Raw genomic sequence first — 23,155 nt, forward strand, 5'->3', positions numbered from 1 at the left:
GCTGCACTGAGACTCTGATTCTGAAGCTAATCAGATTGAGATTAAAAATAAACCTCCTCTTACTAGTTTTTTTTTTGTGGGACTCTGCTCCCTGGGGAAATCCTGAAAGTCTTGACCACAGGCTGAGAGGAGTGTTGATTTAACTGCATGATTTGAAGTGTATTGGTACGTGGCCAAAGCAAACTAAACAGAACTTGTGGTGGGTCTAGCCACTTTAAAAAAGAAATTGGCAAGAGACCATTTCATAGAATGGCTGTGAGACATAATTTTTAAAAAATATTTACAACGTCCTTAAGATATAAATAGTCCAAATGATAAATATTGGTCACAATTTCAGCCAACCCAACCTTTGACCTCCTCAACACTCTTAAAAACTTGGGTCAAGAAAAGGCAATTCCTCTCTTGTTGTGCTTACTGAACACCCAGTGGGTCTCCAGGTGGACAACAGGTTTTCTTTCTTCTCCATCTCTGGCACTTTCAGAAAGTGAGAAGCTGAGAGAAGTAGGAGTTTTTGACCCATGGCCTGCGGTTTTATAGAGCCATTGATCAACTTTTCCATTGATCCAAGGACCGTGCTAGGGGAAATAGGAGACTCGTGAGGACTTGATGAAATTTCAGATGTGGAAGTAAGCAGTGCCCAGTGTGACTGTGAGCCCCTTTCTAATCCCTGTTTCTTCCCACAGAAGGGCTCCTGGGAGCACCAGGATTAACGAGATGCACCCAATCCGGGGGGCCCCATTTGAAGTGATTTTCAGGTCGAGGCCTTCACTGCCTCCAGCTTGGAGACAGGTCCTCTCCCTGGCCACTGCTGGAGGACCAGTGATTCCCAGACTCTCGTTACATGTGTCTCCCACACGCAGCAGTGGCTGTACTGACGTGCTCCTCTCTCCACCTAGGGTACGACTTCTGCCAGGTCCTGCAGTGGTTCGCTGAGCGGGTCGACAGGATCATTTTGCTCTTTGACGCTCACAAACTGGACATCTCGGACGAGTTCTCGGAGGCCATCAAGGCCTTCCGGGGCCAGGACGACAAGATCCGCGTGGTGCTGAACAAGGCCGACCAAGTGGACACGCAGCAGCTGATGCGTGTCTATGGGGCCCTCATGTGGTCCCTGGGCAAAGTCATCAACACGCCCGAGGTGCTGCGCGTCTACATTGGCTCCTTCTGGGCGCAGCCCCTGCAGAACACTGACAACCGCCGGCTCTTCGAGGCCGAGGCCCAGGACCTCTTCAGAGATATCCAGAGCCTCCCCCAGAAGGCAGCAGTGCGCAAGCTCAACGACCTCATCAAGCGAGCGAGGCTAGCCAAGGTAAGCAGCACAGTCCCTGCACCAGCCTCAGGCAGAGACACTTCCCACTCTCTCAGAGAAAGGGGGGTGCCCCATCCCAGGAGACTCAGGGAATGAACTTGTCAGAGGTTCGAAGAGAGCCTTGAGATTGGTGTCCCTGTTTGAATTCTGGCTCCTAGCTCTCTAACCTTGGCAAATAGCCTTACCTCTCCAAACCTGTTTTCTCATCTGTAAAATGAAGCTAAGAAGAGCACGTCACAGGTGTTAGTGACCTATGGGCATGCGGTATTTCTCTTCTCCAGTGGATACAGCTGGACTTAACCTTCAGGGTACTCGATACCCAACATTATTTTCTAATCAAGGCTGGTAAATCATGTCATAGTCTTTGCAGATTTCAAGATTTTTTTCAAACTACTTTTAAATGCACATGGACATATTTAATTTACCTGTCATTGTTGAGAGCCTAGTGATTCAAGATGCAGCTGTATTTGGTTATATAAAGAAATAAAAAGCTGAGCCCAGCCTGTGTGGCTCAATTGGTTGGGCATCGTCCTGTGCACCAGGAGGTTGCCGGTTCAATTCCTGGTCAAGGTTCAATCCCCAGTAGGCAGCCGATCGATGTTTCTCATCAATGTTTATATATTTCAATCTCCTCTGAAATCAGTGAAAACATTTAAAAAAAAAAAGGAAAGAAAGAAAGAGCCAGGAGCTCACTGGGAGTGCCAAGCACGTGGGACTATTTGCCACCCTCTACATGGGCCAGTGTGGCCTGGGTCTAGAGAGGCACAAAATACTGCCTTGGACAGACACCGGGAATAATGAGGCCTGTGTAAACGGGGGCAGGGAGCAGTCAACTTGCTGAGTTTACTTCTAGGAAAAAAGCTTGTCTTCTTTTTTTCTTCCTGAGAATAGTGCTGGCTTGTTCCTTTTTATAAAGAAATATGTTTAAAGTACAGCTGATCCAGCCCGAGCTTCTCAGTGCCAGTGTGCTCTGGAGCAGCACCAAGCTGTGCCGTGGGCCGGGAAACAGTCTCGGGCGGGTAAAGGAGAGCTCGGCACGGTGGCCTGCGATGCCATCCACTTTACACCATCTGCAGTTGCATGGCCATTGGTGAACTTGTTGTTGCTTAAATGGACACGGAGTCACCTGAGTTTTTCTTTTTGCCATATTTATATTTCTTAAAAATATTCTTAGATTTTGGTATGTTCATCTTTATTTCTCTTGATCCAGTCTTCCTTTTGCAAGTCAACCCTTGCAGCGGGCCTGCCGTGTTTCAGAAGCATTACGGTCTGCATTGAATGTGTTATTTTGTCTGATCCAGTCAGTAATTGCATAGTCAGGCACTGTCTTCATTTCTCCTGCTAAAGGGAGCTAAAGCTCAGAGAGGTGAAGCCTTGCCCAAGGCTTCATAGCCTGTAAGTTGCAAGATATAGATTTCAACTCCAGTCATTCTGACTCCTTGGCCTAGAAAGTGTTCACCTGAAATCCAGCGTGGACGGCATCCATTGCTCCTCAATGAGTGTCCTTGCTTTCTGCACTGATCTGTCACTGTTTATTCTATAAAATTCTCTATCCACAGAAACCTACAAAAGTTTAGATGTTTATCGAGCTGACATTTTCAAAACCAGCAAAGGGTATTCAGATGTCACCTAAGAGGTGTCAGATCTGAGTTGGGGTATGGAGTGTGTCTATTTATAGAACACCATAATGAGGCAGAATTCATGATGCATCCAAAAATAAACAGGGTGTTACTGTCCGGCCAGTTCTGTGGAGATCAAACTCGAGGTGTTACGAAGATGGCATTTGAATAATATGAAACAAGACACTCTGACCAAAGAACTCTTGAAACTTAATGATTTCCTGGCTTTTTCTACTTACATATTTTTTTCACAGCTCTGTTTCACATAACAGGAAACCCTGGAGTGGGTTTTTGGTTAGCCTCAAAGATCACACATCTCATGGTATCAATACACATCATTCTATGGAGAGTGTCCATAATCTAAGATGCAGCCGAGGTTCGTCTCATGATTCTTTAAAGTAAGCTACTTGGGGAAAGATCCAAAAAGCATTTAGAAACATAATTGAGTTGTATTCAGCTATGAATCAAATAGCCAAATTAAAAAATAAGGCTCGAGGATCCAAGATGGTGGCGTAGGTAAATACCTAAACTGCTGCCTCGCACAACAATTTCAAAACTACAACTAAAAGACAAAACGTCTATCACCCAGAACCACAGGAAAGCTGGATGAGTGGAAGTTCTACAACTAGAAGGAAAGAAAAAACAGCATTGAGAGGTGCACAAGTGCTGAAAAGCTGAGGTACGGAGGCACGCATATCGGGATGGCGGCAGGCGACTGGGAGCGCTGCTTTTTTCAACCCGAAGGGAGACAAGCTCCCGATTACTCTGAACTCCAGTTTCTGGGGAGACGTGGAGGACCCAAACTCCTACGGGGAGAAGCTGGACTGTCTGCCATCGGGTCAGAAAGTGAGGGTGGCTTGCTTGCAGGGTTGCGTGCAGGAATAATTGTTTACTGCGCTGGGGCGCGGGGCGCAGGGACGCGGTCGGAGACACAGAGCCGGCTTACAGGCAGCCATCGCTGTTTGCCACTCCCTAGCCTAGTGAGACCCCGCCCTGCACAACCTACAAACCCACCCAAGCTCCAAGCAGTGGCTTTAGCATATGAATGCCCTGCCCTATTGCAGCTTAACATAGCAAACTTGGAGCCCGGGTCAGACAGATCCAAAACCTCAAAACCCCAAGCAAAGAGGAGGAAAAACTGTAGTTCTCGCGGTAGCCCCTGCTGGGTGGCCTCAGACAGTAGCTGACCTGCACCCCATTGGAGATCCAGAAGCCAGTGTACCTAGTGGTCAGTGTGAGACACCAGATTTCAACTCCTCACATCCATAAGTGACACATTCAAGAGGCAGACTCAGTGAGCACCAAAGCCCCACTGAAACAAGTCCTGCACCATAAGTGTGTCTCCAGCGCAGCAGTTCTTCCATTATAGACACAGCGGGTCCTCACAGCCAGTCGGCCTGGAGGTCAATTCCTCCCAGTGTACCAACAGCAATCAAGGCTTAACTACACCAAGACTTTGCACTCAGCCCACAAAGGAGTGTACCAAGAGCGTCCACCTCAGGTGATTGGGGAGGCTGAGCTACTGGCCCCTATAGGTCACCTACCACACAAAGCCACTCCATCAACACAGGGAAGCAGCAAAATGCAGAGTCAAAGAAACGTCACGAATGAAAGAAATGGAGGAAAGCAAACTACTGGATGACATAGAGTTCAGAACCACATTTATAAGGTTATTCAAGAATCTTCTAAAAACCACCGAGAAACTTGATGAGACCTCCAAGGAGCTTAGTGAGACCTTCAAGAACCTTAATGAGAATGCCAAAAAAATGGAAAAGGACCAGTCAGAAATTAAGCATACACTGTCTGAAATAAAGAATATACAGAAATTCAACTGTAGATCAAAGGACCCCAAGAATCAAACCAAAGATCTGAAATATGAGGAAACAAAAAACACCCAACCAGAAAAACAAAAAGAAAAAAGAATCCAAAAATATGAAGATAGTGTAAGGAACTTCTGGGACAACTTTAAGCGTACCAACATCCGAATTTTTGGGGTGCCAGAAGAAGAGAGAGAGCAAAATATTGAAAACCTATTAGAAAAAATAATGACAGAAAACTTTCCCTACCTGGTGAAAGAAATAGACTTACAAGTCCAGGAAGTGCACAGAACCCCAAACAAGAGGAATCCAAAGAGGACCACACCAAGACACATCATAATTAAAATGCCAAGGGCAAGAGACAAAGAGAGAATCTTGAAAGCAGCAAGAGAAAAATGGTTAGTTACCTACAATGGCGTACCCATACGACTGTCAGCTGATTTCTCAACAGAAACTATGCAGGCCAGAAGAGAGTGGTAAGAAATATTCAAAGTGATGAACAGCAAGAACCTACAACCAAGATTACTCTACCCAGCAAAGCTATCATTCAGAGTTGAAGGTCAGATAAAGAGCTTCACAGACAAGAAAAAGCTAAAGGAGTTCATCACCTCCAAACCAGGATTACATGAAATGCTGAAGGGTATTCTTGAAGAAGAGGAAGAAGAAGAAAAAGGTAAATATAAAAATTATGAACAACAAAATGACATCAAATACATACCTACCAACAAGTGAATCTAAAAATTAAGTGAATAAAAAATCTGAAGAACAGAATGGACTGGTGAATATAATAGAATCAGGGACATAGAAAGGGAGTGGACTGACAATTCTCAGGGGGAAGGGGGTGTGAAGGGTGCGGGAAGAGTTTGGACCAAAATCTTACACCTATGGATGAAGACAGTGGCGGGGGGTAAGGGCATGGGGTGGGGTGGGGAATCAGGTGGAGGGGAGCTATGGGGGGGAAAAAAGAGGAACACCTGTAATAATCTGAACAATAAAGATTTATTTTAAAAAAAATAAGGCTCTTACAAACCTGAGGTGATAGTGTTTTATGGGATAAATGCACAAAAGTAAAAACTGAGGCCAGTTCACTAGCAGACCTCACCCTTTATAACACATTGCCCAAGAATAGGAAAGGTTCCTGCCCACTTGGAGATCTTTGCTCAACAAAAAAAAGAGTCAACATTTGAGGAAGGAACAACTAAAAATGAGAAGGAAAAGGAGAGGCCAGTGATTTTCGGGGTTCACTATAGTTCTGCAGAATTTAGTTTCATCTTCAAAGCGTGTTCTCTTCTTGGTCACGTGTAATGTGCAGAGCCCAGCTTTCTGGTTCATCTGTCAGTTCCTTCTGTGGAGAAGTAAGACATTTTGAACTTCACCAAAGGGACCCAGGTTTAGGTGTGTGAGTCACTCCATAGTAGGTGATGGTGGTCCGCCATTGGGGCTTTTAAAAATAGCTCAATTGGTAACCCCAAGCTGCTGTGGGTGTATGTGTCAGTGCTTGAGCCCATATAGGGAAGCATGTCTCTTTGAAGGTTGACCTGGCTGGGTGGTCCCCTCAAGTCCCCTTTAAGCTGTTCAGAATCATATGACCGTCAGTGCCAGCTTTGACTTCAACAGAATAGCCAACCCCAGCTCAAGTGGGAACCTGTCAACTGCTTTTCTCTGCCTCTTGTAGTCTCACACTTGATGACCCCATGGGTTCATCTTTTGGGTATTTGTGAACAGAATTACTTATATCATCATAAGCCCCCTTTAAAAATGTGCTGATCCCCTGATGTTAAGTGCTCTTTGCAAGGTTCCAGCTGGGCCTACAAAGGCACAGGTCTCCACCAGGTCGTGTCAAGCTTGCAGATGAGGTTGCACAGTGTAGAATCACGTTTTTCTAGACTAACTTCCCTCAAACTGCTTCCAGTACCCAAATTCCATGAGCATTTCCATTCCTACTGACCATGAGCACTGGAAGCTTCCAGTCTCGCTGCTGGGGGTTGCCCTTCAAGCCCAGATGGATGTATCCAGTCTGAGTCTGAGTGCATGCTTCTCAGTCCTGGATATATATGAACTCTTGTCACTGGGCACAATTAACGAGGTTGCGGCAGAGTCTGTATGTGAACTGTCAGTTCATGTTCATTTAAAGGGAGGACATCTTTCTGCTCATGGAGTTATTAGCCTAGAGAAAACGTGACATTTGGACTTTTCCAGTTTTATACAATGAAATAAATGAGTGAATTGGACAAGATAAGAATGTTCAAAAGCCCCCAGGGTTCAATGTCCTTCACTTGTGAATAAGGCACTTGGGACCCCAATTCACCATATTACTATTTAAATATGGAGAGTTTATTAATTTTTCAGTAAGAACTAAATAGCCACAAACCTTCTCTGACATTGCTACCTCCAGCTGTTGGTCTTTGACCATTACTCAATAACAAGTAACATTTTACTCCTCTTTCTAATGGACAGAGTGCCTCAAGTCTTAATAACAACCCTCCCTTATGCAGTAAGGGTTATAATTTACAAATTGCAAACGAGCAAACTAAGGCTGGGGATTAGCCATCTCTCTTGGAGCTGCTCCGGGAGTGGCAGTGGTGGCAGGGCCCGACCCCGCCTTCCAGTGCTTGGTCTGCCCTGCCTTCCTCTCTACTCCCACTGTCCCCCTTCTCATTCCCATATATCTTCTTAATGAGTTTTCTCTCATTATGAAGAACAAAAGGTGTCAAACTGTTCCCACCTCCTTCCACAGGGACCACCACTTAGTCTGGCCCTCCCTCCGCCATGTATTTGGAGACACCCCTTTGACACATAAGGGCTTTTGTTGATGCTGACTGGGGATTCCAGCCCTCTGCTGTGCTTTCTGTTTACCACGAGACCTTAGAAATACAGGTGCCATCCTGCCAGAAGATCGCAGTCTTTACCCCCATTGTGTCCATAGCGTTGTGTTTCATATCTATTTCTTGTGTGTCGAAGGGAAGAGTAAATGACCTTCCAAATGAGTTAGGAATAATCAGGAGCCAAACCTCAAAGTTTCCCACACTGTTGTTCTATAGGACGCAGTTCATTTTGAATTCCAGATCTTCAACAGCTTCAGTAACTTTTTAAATTCATACTCATAGAAAACAATTCTATAAGAATGAGGCAGTTGAATGGTGGTGTCAACTTTCCATCCCCTAACTAGCTGGGTGACCTTGAGTAAAGTCATATGAATTTCCTGGAACCAGGTGTTAACTTCGATATAGGGGGATCCCTTCTGATTTAATACTCCATGATTCTGAGGATTATAACTTACCTCGTAACTTGATAAGCTCCTTAGAGGTGGGGCCCATTCATAGAATCTGACCCTGGTTATTGACTCAGGATACCCAGGAAAGGGCAGGAGGGGGTGGTCATGCAGAGACAGCACAATAGGAAATTTCCACAAAACAGGCCTGTGGAACTTCCTGGAAGTGGAGGTTGAGGCTGAGAGTATCCTGCAGCATGAGTCGGCCACCTGAGGGTCATGACTCAGGTAGCTCCAGGCAGGTGGGAGGGGGAGGGAGTTGAGGACTGGCATAAAAACTGCCCCAGTTATCTCAGAGCCCTGAGGCCTGGTGTCCGAAGGTGGCCCATTATTCAGCAGCCTCAGTCATCAGCCATTGAACAGCATGAGGGCTGAGCTCAGGGAGCAGGTGCCAGGCATTAGGTGGTAGGTGCACATCACCCACAGTTCAGCCCAGGTAGAGCAGGCCCCTGGATACCAGGAAGTGCTCAGGAACAGAGTGCCAACCCTAGAGGGCCAGGGGCTGGGTGGGGAGTCAGCCTTCCCTGAGCAGGGGCCTGGAAGCTCTGAGGTACCTCAATAGTAGATGGTGAGGGGTCTTAGGGAGCCCTCTAAGTCCTTCAGGGCAACACAGGGCCCTCCCCCGCTCCATCCAAACCGAGTCAGGCATCACTACCAAGAAAAGGAAATTACTAGTCTTACCACTTATTTGTCATATCCTCAGGAATGCAGTTAAAGCCCATCATTCTAAATTAAAGATTCCCAAACTTTGGGTTTCTCTATCTCAAAGAATCGTGTAAATATTATAAGTTGTGTTAATTTTAAAAATAACTAAATAAGTTTACTAGTGACAAAGTTTAGAATCATCTCTTCCAACCTATACTTGTAGCAGTAGCCAGACAGCACAATGGGTGCTTATGTACAAATGGCCTTCATAGGGATGGAGAACTTGGCATTGTCTGGTTTGAGCATGCCAGTGTTTGCACTGTGCAGTTATTTTAGTGTCCAGGTCTTAGCTGAGTGGTTTTGGCTGTGCCCAGTGTGTGTCCTTGCACAGAGGCCCCCAGTTGAACCATGGGACATATCTACTTACTCCCTTTATTTAATTTCGATTCTTCCACAAGATTACAGAAGAAGTCTGTTTTCTTTAATAGGATTGTCCATAGCTGCATAGTCATTTTTTGTTTTGTAATCACCACTGTTTTTCATCCTTTCTTATTTTAGTTATTTTCTTGACTTCTAAATTACTCTGTAGAATTCTAGATACACAAAAAGAACTTTTGTAAAGAACATTTCTTAATGTCCTAAAGTTGGAACTCAGTGGAAAAGTGCAAACGTTAAGGAAGGTGGTGACACAGGCCAAGCAGGATTCACCTCCCAGGTACTAGTCATGTCTGCAACCCCCGTGTGGTCAGGGTTTCTGGGCTCTCCCTCATGTATTGGAGGTCCCTCTCTCGGAGCGAGCTTCTGCTGTTCATCCTGGGCCCAGGCAGCTGGTCCTGTGCAGAAATGACCTGTGGAGATCTTGGGGTCTATACTGTTCACAGGAAGATTACGGGAATCCTCATCTCACTGCTCACTGGGCACACGTTTTTGTGAAGATCAGCCATTTATTCAGCTCCAGTTTTGTTTCCTGGTGCTCTTGGGCACTGGCCCTGGTGAAACTCTCTCTCTTTTTTCTTCTTTATTATTGAGGGTATTATAGATGCCCCTCCCCCCCCCAGCTACTCCCTTCCACCCAGATATGCCCCACCCCAGACCTTCACCACCCTATTGTCTGTGTCCATGGGTTATGCATAAAAGTTCTTTGATTAATCTCTTCTTGCCTTCCCCTCCCCCCTTCCCTCTGAAATTCTCCAGTCTGTTCCATGTTTCCATGCCTCTGGTTCTATTTTATTGGTCAGGTGATTTTGTTCATTAGATTCTTTGTTCATTTATTTTTATTTTTAGATTCAGTTGCTGATATGTATTTATTGCCATTTTATTCATATTTTTAAATTTTTTTATTTTTTTTAAAGAAGACACTTGAACATTTCATGTAATACTGGTTTGGTGGTGATGAATTCCTTTAGCTTTTTCTTGTCTGTGAAGCTCTTTATCTGACCTTCAATTCTAAATGATAGCTTTGCTGGGTAGAGTAATCTTGGTTTTAGGTCCTTGCTTTTCACCACTTTGAATATTTCTTGCCACTCCCTTCTGGCCTGCATAGTTTCTGTTGAGAAATCAACTGACAGTTGTATGGGCAACTTATAGGTAATTAACTGCTTTTCTCTTAATGCTTTTAAGATTCTCTCCTTGTTTTTAACCTTTGGCATTTTAATTATGTTGTATCTTGGTGTGGGCCTTTTGGGTTCCTCTTGTTTGGGACTCTGCACTTCCTGGACTTGTATGTCTATTTCTTTCACCAGGTAAAGGAAGTTTTCTGTCATTACTTTTTCAAATAGGTTTTCAATTTCTTGCTCCCTCTCTTCTCCTTCTGGTACCCCTATGAACAAATGTTGATACGCTTGAAATTGTCCCAGAGGCTCCTTACACTATCTTCATATTCTTGGATTCTTTTTTCTTTTTGCTGTGCTGATTGGGTGTTTTTTGCTTCCTCATATTCCAAATCACTGGTTTGATTCTTGGCATCCTCTACTCTATTGTTCCTTCCCTGTAAATTATTCTTCGTTTCAGTTAATGTATCCTTCATTTCTGACTGGTCCTTTTCCATGCCGTTGATGTTCTCTATAAGTTCCTTGAAGTTTTCACTAAGTACCTTGAAGATCTCATTAAGTTCCTTGAGCATCCTTATAACCATTGTTTTTAACTCTGTATCTGGTAGTTTCCTTGCTTCCATTTTATTTAGTTGTTTTTGGGTTTTTTTTTCTGGAGATTTCTTCTGTTCTTTCCTTTGTAACATGTTTCTCTGTCTCCCCATTTTGGCTGCTTCCCTGTGTTTGTTTCTGTGTATTGGGTAGAGCTGCTATGTCTCCTGGAATTGGTAGAGTGGCCTTGTGTGGTAGGTGTCCTTTAGGTCCCAGTGGCTCAGTCTCCCCAGTAACTGGAGCTGGACATTCTAAGTGCAGCCCTCTGTGGGCTGTGTGCCCTGTCCTGTTGTAGTTGAGCCTTGCTTGCTGTTGGCATCACTGGGAGGGATTGATCCCCAGGCCAAGTGCAGACCAGCTGCAACTATAGCACAAGAGCTGCTGTGCAGGAGACACCCCCATGGAGCAGGACTTGATTCTGTGGGGCTCTGGTGCTCTCAGAGTCTTCCCCTTGAATGAGTCACTCGTAAATGTGGTAGGGTTGTAATCTGGCATTGTTTGAAGCTGACCACAGGATGCACTGGCTCTAGGGCCCCACGGGAGGTGCAAAGTCAGCCACTGCCTCTACCTTGCCTGGGGCCACAAGCTATAGATAGACCTGCAAATGGTTGCTACTTGTATTGGGCTTGGAGGTGTCCAGGAGAGACTAAGTTGTGAGCCAAGGTAGGCTTCTGCTAGTTCCAGGCCTGGGGCCTCTTATTGAGATGTATGGGGCACACTGAGGCCAACTGCTGCTTATTTCAGAGATTTTAGAAAAGTCTGAAGCCTGAGCTAGGACAGGTTATTCATATGGAAAGACCACTGCCAACAACTTGGGTGGAGCTGCAAATTGGGTAGAGTGGGGTCTCAAGGAGTCACCAGGGTCAGGCAAACATTGTGAGCCAGATTAATGGAAACTCAGATATGGCACCTGCCCGTCGGCTCTCTGGCTTGAGGGAAGTCCAAACACTTTTGTCTGGGAAAAGCCACCTCCAAGTTCTTGCTCTGATGCCACACAACTTAGTTCCTCCCCATATTTCCCTGGATCCTTTCAAGCTGCACTGGAGCTCAGAAGGAATTAGTCCAAATAAGCCTGTGCATGGGCCCTTTAAGAAAAACTGCCTGGGACTCCCGTGGACTCCATGTCACTCAGCCACAATCCCCACTAGTTTTTACAGCCTCAAATTATGGGGACTTCTCTTCCCAGCACTGGAACCCTGGGTTGAGGGGTTTGGTGTGGAACTGGGACCCCTTGTTCCTCATGTAGACCTCCACAGCCAAGATATTTCTCCAGATTAAAAACAGGCCACTTATGATTATTGGATCAGCCCATTCTGCATCTCCACCCTTCCTACCAGTCTTATGTGGCTTCTTTAATTCTTTAGTTGTAGGGCTTCCATTCAGCCAGATTTCAGGCAGTTCTGAATGATGGATGTTCTTTTATTTAGTTGTAATTTTGATATAGTTGTAGGAGGATGTGAATGCTGCATTTACCTACGCCGCCATCTTGACCAAAAGCCTTAGTATCTGAAACTCTCTTTAGGTCTTCTGGTTAATCACCAGAACTAAGATCTTTCCCACCCAGGCCCCACCCATCCCGCTCACTCCCCATGGAACAGCCATTCAGAGGCACAACTGAACTATGGCTATAGAACTTCCCCATGTCAGTTGCCCTTCCTCAGGGATGCTTTTTAGGACAGGATTCCAAGAGAAATCTGTGCAAGCCCACCTCACCCCCACCCATACCCAGCCAGGCATCATCAGCCCTGGAAATCAGGGAGCTCGCAGCATTATTCCTATCTCCCTGCTCTCCCAGAGCCATCATTAGCACAGTACTAGGACAGCAGTCCTTCTAAATTCTCCATCAGCTCCTAGCTCCCCAGGCAGAGTCTAAACGCAGCCCACCTTCCCCACCTCTAAGCTTGCGCTGCATCTTCATACTCGGCACTGTCCCAGGTATGGCCCAGCATGTTGCCTCCACACCTCCATCCATGCTCTTCCCTCCCCAGACTGCCACATCCCTCCACTCGCCCACACATCCTACCTGTTTTTCAAGGCCCAACTCAGATGTCACCTCTTCCCTGAATCTGTCCTCCCATGGTCCTTATCTGCCACATTCCACATCCCAAGATCTTTTTTCACCTCTTTCCTCTCCTGACCCTTAATAGTGGGGTTTTCTCTGCTCACTTTCCCTGAGTGGTCTCATCCACTCCCGTGGCTCTGCTACCACCTCAAGTCCAGCTCTAAAACCCATCGTCCAGGTCAGCTCTCCCTTCCACTCACCCTGAGACAGCTCCCCTATATACCTCATATACTTCACATTCTACACATCCAGAACCAGGCTGTAATCTCCCCATCTTTGCCCTCCTCTGGTCCCAAGGACCATGGCTCTGCATGGGTGCCTGCTGTGTGTTGTGATGCATATAAGATGCCATCTTGTTTGTCCTGGTGCACTTCTGAATGGCACATGCTCACTGACATTTACCCCTTCAGGTACACGCCTATATCATCAGCCACCTGAAAAAGGAGATGCCGAGTGTTTTTGGAAAGGAAAACAAGAAAAGAGAGCTTATCGACAGATTGCCAGAAATCTATATTCAGCTGCAGCGAGAATACCAGATTTCTGCGGGGGACTTCCCGGAGGTCAAGGCAATGCAGGTACTGGGCACCCGTTAGTGTCATGGGCGGGGGACAGAGGCACTGCCTGGCTAGTCACAGGGTACACATGGTTCATGGTTTAGGATGGAGGAGAGTGCAATGAATTCATCTTCCTTGTGGTGATCCATGATAACAGGCTGCTGTGAATAAGGCAGAAGTTGCCTGCCTCCTGAAACATTTAAACAAAAGGGGACACAGTCCAAGAAGTTAAGTTCACATGAAAAAATTATCTGAACCACCCTCTCAGGCTCTGTTCAATGTTGTTTTGACATTGAGGTGACACCTGTTTTTTGGAATCCCAGAACTGTAAGGGAATCAGAGCCGGGAGTGACCTTGGAGGTCACCCAGGCTGCCCCTCCAGCAGCCCTGTCTGGCACTGCCCTGCGCTGTGGGATTACATGTTCAGGCAGCGTCATTGCTGCAGGCTCAGGAGGCCTCAGAGGCATGGGGCTCTGTGGACATGCTGGACATCTCTGGACACAGCGACACATGCTCACTGAGGATTTTGTTAAATGTTCATGTTGGGCAGCCTTTGGCCAGATTTCAGGGTCTCCCTGAGTTGTGTGTGGGCAGCCCCAGATGAGCCTGACTGGGTGCTGCGTTCAGCCACCTTGGCCCAATCAGTGTGCCCGCTGCCCACAGTGGTGTTAGGTGAACATACCAGTGCTGACCACATCCTTCCAAGCCAGGCAGACAGGTCCCTGCACTGGACAAGAAGATGGTCCTCACTGAGCCAGGCTGCCCATCTTCCAGTCCAGCGCAGGGACCTGTCCACACGGGAGGCCACAGTCCTTTGGAAGGCGAGCAATACAAGTTGAGATGGCTGCAGCCGCTAGCCAGCAACGTGAGCCGGCGAGGCAGACCAGGCAAAAAGAAACCACGTCACCCTCTCTGACTACCTCTTTATTTTTTCACATTTGATAGAGGTGTAGGTTCCTAGAAGTGTGTCTCTACAAGGAAGAAATCAAATCTACAAGTGAGATGAGGACTTGTGGGGCCCACAGTGGGGGAGATTGGAGATTCGTACGCCACCCCTGTGGGAAGGCCCTTTCCTGCCCCGTGGTCACTGGCCTGGGGGAACACGGGCCTGGATGGCTCGCTAGAAGCTGGAAATCTATAAAGTCCCCTGACTTTCCAATTTTGGCTCAAACTTTCAAAGAATACTGCATAGGCCAGATAGAGGGTACCTTCCTACTGGCTGCACCCCAAGGCACAGAGTAAGAACACCAAGTGGGAGTGCGTTATACAGTGCACACGGGAAGAGGGGTAGGTTACACACACTGTTGCGATGGCAGGACTTAGGGGAGAACACAGTATCTGCAATACGAGATCTGGTCAAATAGGACTTAGCTGACTTCAGAATCAATACAGAAATATCTGTGTTCTTCCATAAATGAAATAATTATTCCTGTACTCAAAGACGAATTGCTTTTTTTTTTCTTCTGTTCACAAGATGGCTAATTTTAGGGGCCTCTTGGAGCAACTTCCTGAGCAGGTTCCACTTGGTTTATGCACTGCACCCCATGACCAGCTGAAGGACAACTGATTCTTGGCACCTTTCAGAAATTTTTGAAGGGAAATTGGCTTCTTGACTGCACTGAAAACTGTGCATACTATAGCCCAATGGGGCTTCTGTGGCTCATTAGCCTAGTGAGGCTCTACCACAATGCCCCCCACTCACAAGAAGATGCTGCTCCCAAGACCTGAGGTACCACTAAGCCACCGGGGGCTACTGCAAGCCCCCTACCCAGGCCTCCCACCCATCCCCCAGTGACCTCCCTTAACATAGGGAGCAAACTGTGGCCAGAGTTGATAACTACTTTAGCCTGGGCCTGCCGGGTCAGAGCTGGGGCAGAAGGGCCAATAAGTTGACCAAGACAAGCAGGGTAAAAGCAAAAAATCGCGTTTATTGAAAGCTCTCGGGTGAGGTCCCGCGGTCCGAGAGCACAGGCCGGGGGAGTCACACTTTATTCACCGGTGGGCTTAGAGAAAATGAATTCAAATTCTAAGCAAGGTTACAAGCAGAACTTCCCTTTTTATTAAAGAGCCAGCCCTATGTGCACTTAGTGGTTATCTCGCTGCTGGCCTTGGAAACAACACAGTTCTATCCAATTAAAAAATGCACCTGGCATGGCATTGAAATTATGGGCATATCTTCCTGATTGAGTTTTGGAAGGTTATATTTTTCTAAGAATATATCCATTTCCTCCAGGTTGTCCAGTTTGTTGGAATAGAGTTGTTCATAGTATTTTTTAAACAATCCTTTGTATTTCGGTGGGGTCTGTTGTTATTTCACCTCTTTCATTTCTGATTTTGTTTATTTTGGGTCCTCTCTCTTTGCTTCTTGGTGAGCCTGGATAGAGGTTCATCAATCTTGTTTATCCTTTCAAAGAACCAGCTCTTGGTTTTGTTGATCTTTTGTATTGTTTTTTTGGTCTCAGTGTCGTTTATTTCTGCTCTGATCTTCCTTCTGCTTACACTGGGCTTTTCTTGTTGCTCTCTTTCTAACTCTTTGAGTTGTAGGGTTAGATAATTTATTACCATTGTTTCTTGTTTTTTGCAGTAGGCTTGTAGAGCTATGAACTTGCCTCTCAAGACTGCTTTCGCTGTGTCCCATAGATTTTGGATTGTTGTGTTTTCATTGTCATTTGTTGCCATGATGTTTTTTATTTCTTCTTTGATCTCTCTGGTAACCCAGTCATTGTTTAATAGCATGCTATTTCGTCGCCAAGTGTTTGATTTTTTTGGATTGTTTTTATTGTAATTGATTTCCAGTTTTATGCCATTGTGATCTGAGAAGATGCTTGATATGATTTCTATCTTCTTGAATTTGAAAAGACTTAGCCTGTGTCCTAATATGTGGTCTATCCTTGAAAATGTTCCATGTACACTGGAGAAGAATGTATATTCTGTATCTTTGGGGTGGCATGTTTTAAAGATGTCAATTAAGTCCATCTGATCTAGTGTGTCATTTAGGATTGCTGTTTCTTTGCTGATTTTTTGTTTGGTTGATTTATCCAGTGGTGTCAGTGGGATATTAAAGTCCCCTACTATGACTGTATTGCTATCAGTCTCTCCCTTGATATCTTCCAGAAGTTGTTTTATGTATTTGGGTGCTCCTGTATTGGGTGCATATATGTTTACCAGAGTTATATCTTCTTGTTGAATTGCTCCCTTTAGTATTATGTAGTGGCCTTCCTTATCTCTTGTTATGGCCTTTACTTTGAGGTCTATTTTATCAGATATAAGTATTGCAACCCCAGCTTTTTTCTCATTCCCATTTGCCTGAAAAATGTTTTTCCATCCCTTCACTCTCAGTCTGTGTGAATCCTTTGTTCTGAGACAGCAAATATATGGGTCATGTTTTCTTATCCATTCAGATACCTTATGTTTTTTGATTGGTGCATTTAATCCATTTACATTTAATGTTATTATTGACAAGTACATGTTTGTTGTCATATTTTTCCTTAATGTTTGTGTTTCTTCTTGCCTTTCTCTTTCTTCTTTTTACAGAAGTCCCTTCAGCATTTCTTGCATTTCTGGCTTGGTAGTGATAAACTCTTAGTCCTTTTTTGTCTGTGAAGCTCCTGATTCCACCTTCAATTTTGAATGATAGCCTTGCTGGGTATAATATTCTTGGGTTCAGTCCCTTGCTTTACATCACTTTGTAAATTTCATTCCATTCCTTTCTGGCCTGGTGAGTTTCTGTTGAGAAATCTGTTGATATTCTAATAGGAGAACCCTTGTAGGTAACTTTCTGTCTCTGGCAGCCTGTAAGATTCTTACTTTGTCATTGGTGTTTGCCAATTTAATTATGATGAGTCTTGGTGTCGGTCTTTTAGGCTTCATCTTGTTTGGGACTCTATGTGCTTCTTGGACTTGCATGGTTTTTTTCTTGCCAGTATCAGGGAAGTTTCCTGTCATTATTTCTTCAAACAGGTTTTCTATTCCTTGCTTCTCTTCCTCTCCTTCTGGTACCCCTAATATGAGAATATTGTTTCATTTTGTGTTGTCCCAAAGCTCCCTTAGGCTCTCCTCTTGCTTTTTAAGTCTTCTTTCCAGTTGCTGCTGTGTTTGTGTGTTTTTTCCTACCTTGTCTTTTAATTCGCTGATGCGGTCCTCAGCTTCTTCTAGTCTACTGTTTAAGCCTTCCATTGTGTTCTTTATTGTAGCTATGTCGTTCTTCATCTCCTCTTGGTTCTTTTCCATGTTGGTGACATTCTCATTCAGCTCCTTATAATTCTCATTGAGTTGTGTGTATTTGTCATCCAGCTGTTTGAGCATCCTTATAACGGTTACTCTGAATTCTTTCTCTGTTAAGCTGCTAGCCTCAATTTCATTTAACTCCCTTCCTGGTGATTCCTCTTTTTCTTTCCTTTGGGGGTTGCTTTTTTGTCTTCCCATGTCTTCCTGTAATGTTTTAATTGTAGATCCAATTGCTTTGCTACCCAGGTTCTTTTGGGAATGGTGCTACTGGTGTAATCTCTCAGTACTCCTGGGCTTGGTAATCTAGTGTAGCTCCCTACTTGAGCTCTTTGGGTTCTCTTGATGTAGGACTGTGGGCTTGAGAGGCACAACTGCAGTGTCTAGAAGTCAGCAGCTGTGGAGGGGAGTGTCCCAATTTTTGCTGTCTTGCACCCTTAGTTGAAATCACGCATGCCCAGCGGGGATTCACAGTGGCACCCAGGAACTGTCTGTTGGGGTGATGGGGTTCAGGGGGCCTGCACTCTGGAAAGGCATGACTGTGGTATCCAGAGTTCTGTAGATGTGGGGTGGGTAGACTCAGCTTTTGCTGCTGTACCTGTGGTGGATAGGTGCTCACTCCCAGTGGCGGCTCACAGGAGCACCCGCAGTATGTTTGCCTGCGAGGCACACTGAAGCACTCTGAAGGGCCCTGGCAGTGTAGCTGAGTAATTGAGGCGCCTGTGGGCAGGTCTCCAGGATGAGTGAATTCAGAATTTCTACTGCCTGGGGCGGGGGTGGGGAGGTGTGTGCCCCTGATTGTCCAAGATCACACCCAGGGAGAGCTCACAGTGGCTCCCTCTAGTGCCCTGTGGGTAGATGGGCTCAGGGTGCCTGCCCGTTGGAAGTGCGCGCCCGCGGACTGGTGATGCGTTTGCCTGCGCAGAGCTCTGACACACTTTGAGCAGCGGCCCTGGCACTGAAGTTAAACAGCTGGGGTATATGTGGGTAGTTATTCAGGAGGAAGGAGTTCAGAGTTTCTACTCTGGGGCAGCGCATCCTTGTCTATACAGAATCACACCCAGCAGGGGCTCAAAGCAGCTCCCCAGAGGACCCTGTGGATATATGGGCTCAGGGTGCCTTCCCTTGTCTGTGGCGGTGAGTTTGCCTGCACAGAGCTCTGACACTCTGAGGGGCCCTGGCACTGAAGTTGAACAGCTGGGGTGTCCGTGGGCAGTTATTCAGGAAGAGGGAGTTCAGAATTTCTACTGCAGGGCCGCGTACCCTTGTCTGTTTAAAACCACACCCGCGGGGGCTCCCAGTGGCTCCCAGGCGCTGCCTAAGGAGTGGAGTGCCCTGGCTGCCTGTGCGCCAGCGTGCATGTTTTGTCCGGAGTTCTGCCGCTGAGGAGGGGGTGGTTGCACTTACTGCTGCTGAGTGGTGCACCTTTGGAGGTGGAGATCCCAGGGTCCACGGTTCTGTGGGTGGGGCAGCAGGATTTTGGCTGGAGTGGCTGCTGGGTCGCAGGGCAGTTGCAAGGCCTGTCTGGTTGGTGGTGTTGATGAGTTCCTAAAAAAGGCCTTTCTCCCCTTTAAGATGGCATGGGCTCTGTGCTGGAGTCCCGCAGTCCGGGGAGTGCCCGCAGCAGTGGTAGTCTCTCCTTGTCCAAGAGGGCCTGTCTGCCAGCCCCTGCTGCTCCTGCGAGACTTAACTGTCCCTTACTCACTCACACACACACCACACACATCCACACACTCTCCTTTCATACCCTCACTCACTCACTTCCTCTCCCTCACCTCCGTCCTGCCAGCCACCATCTTCCTCTCCACCAGATTCTCAATGAGTATGTGTTGAGTGAGTTCATTGTTAAATTAGTGTATGCTTATGTCCAAGCCTATAGAAAATTTTATAAGCATTTATTTCAGCAAAAAAACTGAAGACCATCCAGAAGCAAAATCTCAAAGGATTGAGGTAGTTTTGCAGTTCTTTTTATACATTTAGAAATAAAGGAGAAAACGTAAGAAAGGTTACATACAATTCATTGCTGGTAGGTTAGGGAGGCAGGAGAAGGCAAAGCAGGGAAATCTCTAGAATTGGATAAAAAGTAAAATAGAGACATACTTCTTTTCCATTGGTAGGTACAGGATGCTTATCATTTCACATTTACAGTAAATAGAGATGATCTGAGGCAACAAGGTAACAATAATGTGTTTCCTGGTGCAGGTGGTTATGCCTTCTCCAGGGGTCTGGAAAAGACAGTTATTGACATTCTAAGGGCATGTTATCCCAGATGCACAAAACAATGGACAGGGCTCACTTAAGGCACAAATCAACCTTTCATTAAGGAATCTATAGGCCCAGAATGTGACTATGCACTATGACATGCCCAGTTGGGAATTGGAGTAGACATCCTATGTGGTTCCTCTGGGTCACTGTGCTTGTCAGGTTTGCTAAAGCCTCTCTTTTCCGTTCACATATGAATCATAGCAGGCTCTAGGGTGGTGACTTTCTCAGACCCTGCCCCAGCCCTGGCTGATTCTCACAGGCCTTATAGACCAGCAGTTCCCAGAGCAACCCCCTGGAAGCTGCAAGAGGCCTCCTCCTCAGGAAGCTAGCTGGGCCCTGATCACACCACCCCAGTCCCTTCAGAGACTCCCAGGAAACAAGGCGGGCCTGGAGCCTGTGAGGTGTGCTTCAGGCTAGTTTTCTGTCACCCAGGAAGCTTGGGGGGGGCGGGGGCGGGGGCGGGGTTCACAGTATGGGTCAGGGCCTCTGTCATCCCTGAGTCTCTTGAGTGTCACATCCTCTATAACTCAAGCATTCGACCTCCTTAACCTCATCCAGGACAGGGCTTAAGCTTGGCAATGGCTTTATTAAGAACTTTGCACATCTCAGAATCACTCAGAGAGCTCACCGATGCCAGGCTCTGAGTCTCTGTTTTCCCTGTGCTCTCGTAAACCAAACTGGTCCAGTTGACTCTTACCCATAAGGAGTCAAGTGCATTTTGAAGGCTTTTGCCTGCTGCTGGGAGATACCTGTGACCTGCTGGCAAGCTGCCTGTGTCTACCCTTCCCTTTTGGGAGGGAATCTGATTTACCCCACTGATATGTCCATACTGGTAAACAAGGAGAACACTGGCGAGACCACCTTTACTGCTGCCTCTGTGTTCCTCTGGGGAGAATTTGGCCCCCACAGCTGAGGAGTTGGCAGCATTTCAGCAGCAGAGGGCAGCAGAGCCATCCCATCTGCTCAGATCTTCTCTGGATTCGAAAACTGCTTCTGGTGAATGTTGGGAGTGGGCCGGAGGACAGCATATGGAGACTGGGCTGGGCACTGACCATTGTGCCTGGGAGGGGCCATCCTGGGCTTGGTGGCTTTGACAGGTGCAATTGTTGATGAGTTGATCTTTAAATTCCCCGGGGTGCATTCATCCCATTAAAAAGACTTCTGTTCTGAAGCTACCCTAGGGCAAGAAGGGCAGTGGTTTAATCTGTACCCCACCCTCCATGGTCAGGCCTGGGGGCAGGCACTGTGGGGTTTGTTTCCTGTGTGCCCTCTGCTGCTGCTGCTGCTGCTGCTGCTGCTGCTGCTGCTGCTTCCACTTCCTGCCCACCCCCTCAAGTATGTGGCCATTTCCCCTTGCCAGCTTTCCAGAGGTTTGCAGTCTGGAGGCACATCCCCTGCAGGAGGGTGGAAAGTTTGGGCGGACACCACCCTCCTTTGTCTGCTTGGCCAGACACAGGGCTCTGTGTGTGCTCAGGGCTCAGGCTCATTCGTGAGGAAACAGGGTAGGTGTCTGTGCACTGGGTGGATCTGGGCTTGTTTGCCGCTGCAGCCTTGGATTTTTGTGTAGGCTGCCTGCTTCCCTCCTCCTGAGCGTTCTTGTCTCAGTGCCCTTGGCTGACTGAGATGTTGGCAGCATCGTTTGGTGCTGATGTTGGGGTGCCATAGGGGTGCCCACAGTCTGTCAGGGAGGATAATGTCAGCCCAGCCCAATGAGACCTACAGCTGCAGAAGTGGCTGCTAAGAGTGTTGGAGGTGCCTCTCTAGAGACAATGTCAGACTCTTTAGCTTTCCGTTCTGTCTCCTCCACCATCTAAAGCTAAGGTCTCCGCTTCAAAATGAACCACTGAGAATGTCTGCCCTGCCGGTATTCCCTAGAGCAGCGGTATTCCCTAGAGCAACCTTTTGGACCTCACCAACCACTGGTTGGCAACCGCTGCCCTAGAGACCACAGTTTTGCTTCTCCATTGGAAACAGCCTAAACATCCAACTACGTGGGACAAGGTGAATGACAGTGGCTCAGCTATAAACTCAGTATTCTGAGGCTATTAAGATTAAGGTTATATGTCGGGCTGATTCCAGGGTTCAGCCAGCCTGGCTCAGTGTGGGAGCACTGCCCAGGACAAAGCAATTCTGCAAAGGTGGGAGGTGGATTCTTTGGTTGGTTGGTTGGTGGGTTGGTTGGTCTTGGAGTTTTGCTTTGTTTTTTTTTTTGTTTTAGCTTCTGACATTTAAGGAAATGTCTGTCAAAACACTAGCTGAACACATACTAAGAAACGGATTTCAGTGGATGCAGTCTTTGCAAAAAATAGTTTGGGAGATGAAACCAAGATGGCGGCATAAGGTATACACCTGTACATGCTGCCTCTTACAACCACACCAAAACTACAACTAAAAGAGAAAACGTCTATCACCCAGAACCATGGGAAAGCTGGCTTAGTAGAAGTTCTACAACTAGAAGGAAAGAGAAAAGAGCATTGAGACGTGCACAAGCGCAGAAAAGCTGAGGTACGGAGGCGCGCAAATCAGGCTGGCAGCTGGCAACTGGGTGTGCTGTTTTTTTTAACCCGAAGGGAGACACAAGCTCCCAATTACTCTGAACTCCAGTTTCCGGCAAGACTCTGGGGACCCAGACTCCCACGGTGAGAAGCTGGACTATCTGCCATCAGGTCAGAAAGTGAGGGTGGCTTTCTTGCAGAGGTGCACGCAGGAACATGGAAACTCGGAGACGCAGAGATGGCTGACTGGCAGCCATCACTGTTTGCCACGCCCTAGCCTAGTGATTCCCTGGACCCCGCCCCACACAATTTACAAACCCACCCAAGCTCTGTGCAGCGGCTTTTGCATATAAATGGCCTGCCCTATCGCAGCTTAACCTAACAAACTGCAGCTCTGGTCAGACAGTTCCAAAACCTCCAAACCCCAAGCAAAGAGGAGAAATCTGCATATCTCATTGTAGCTCCTGCTGGGTGGCCTCAGACAGTAGCTGACTTCACCCCATTGGAGATCCAGAAGCCAGTGTGCCTAGTGGTCAGTGTGAGACGACACCAGATTTCAACTCTTCACATCCTCTTGACACATTCAAGAGGCAGTCTCAGTAAGCACCAAAGCTCCACTGAAACAAGTCCTGCCCCATAAGGGTGTCTCCAGCACAGCAGTTCTTCCATTATAGACACAGCAAGTCCTCACAGCCAATTGGCCTGGAGGTCAGTTCCTCCCAGTGTACCAACAGCAATCAAGGCTTAACTACA

General features: G+C 46.8%; 1 protein-coding gene across 1 annotated transcript in view; it reads left to right on the forward strand.

The window, feature by feature from the left end:
- EHD4 (EH domain containing 4) overlaps positions 1-23,155 on the forward strand; it is a 91,979-nt gene that overhangs the window by 58,906 nt on the left and 9,918 nt on the right. Inside the window, exons 4-5 of the mRNA XM_080667881.1 lie at positions 897-1,309; positions 13,275-13,439. Coding sequence (XP_080524007.1) covers positions 897-1,309; positions 13,275-13,439 — 578 coding nt within the window. The remainder of the gene's footprint in view (positions 1-896; positions 1,310-13,274; positions 13,440-23,155) is intronic.

This window comes from Plecotus auritus (genome assembly GCF_963455305.1).
Source record: "Plecotus auritus genome assembly, chromosome: 1".
In the NCBI taxonomy this organism is placed as follows: domain Eukaryota; kingdom Metazoa; phylum Chordata; class Mammalia; order Chiroptera; family Vespertilionidae; genus Plecotus; species Plecotus auritus.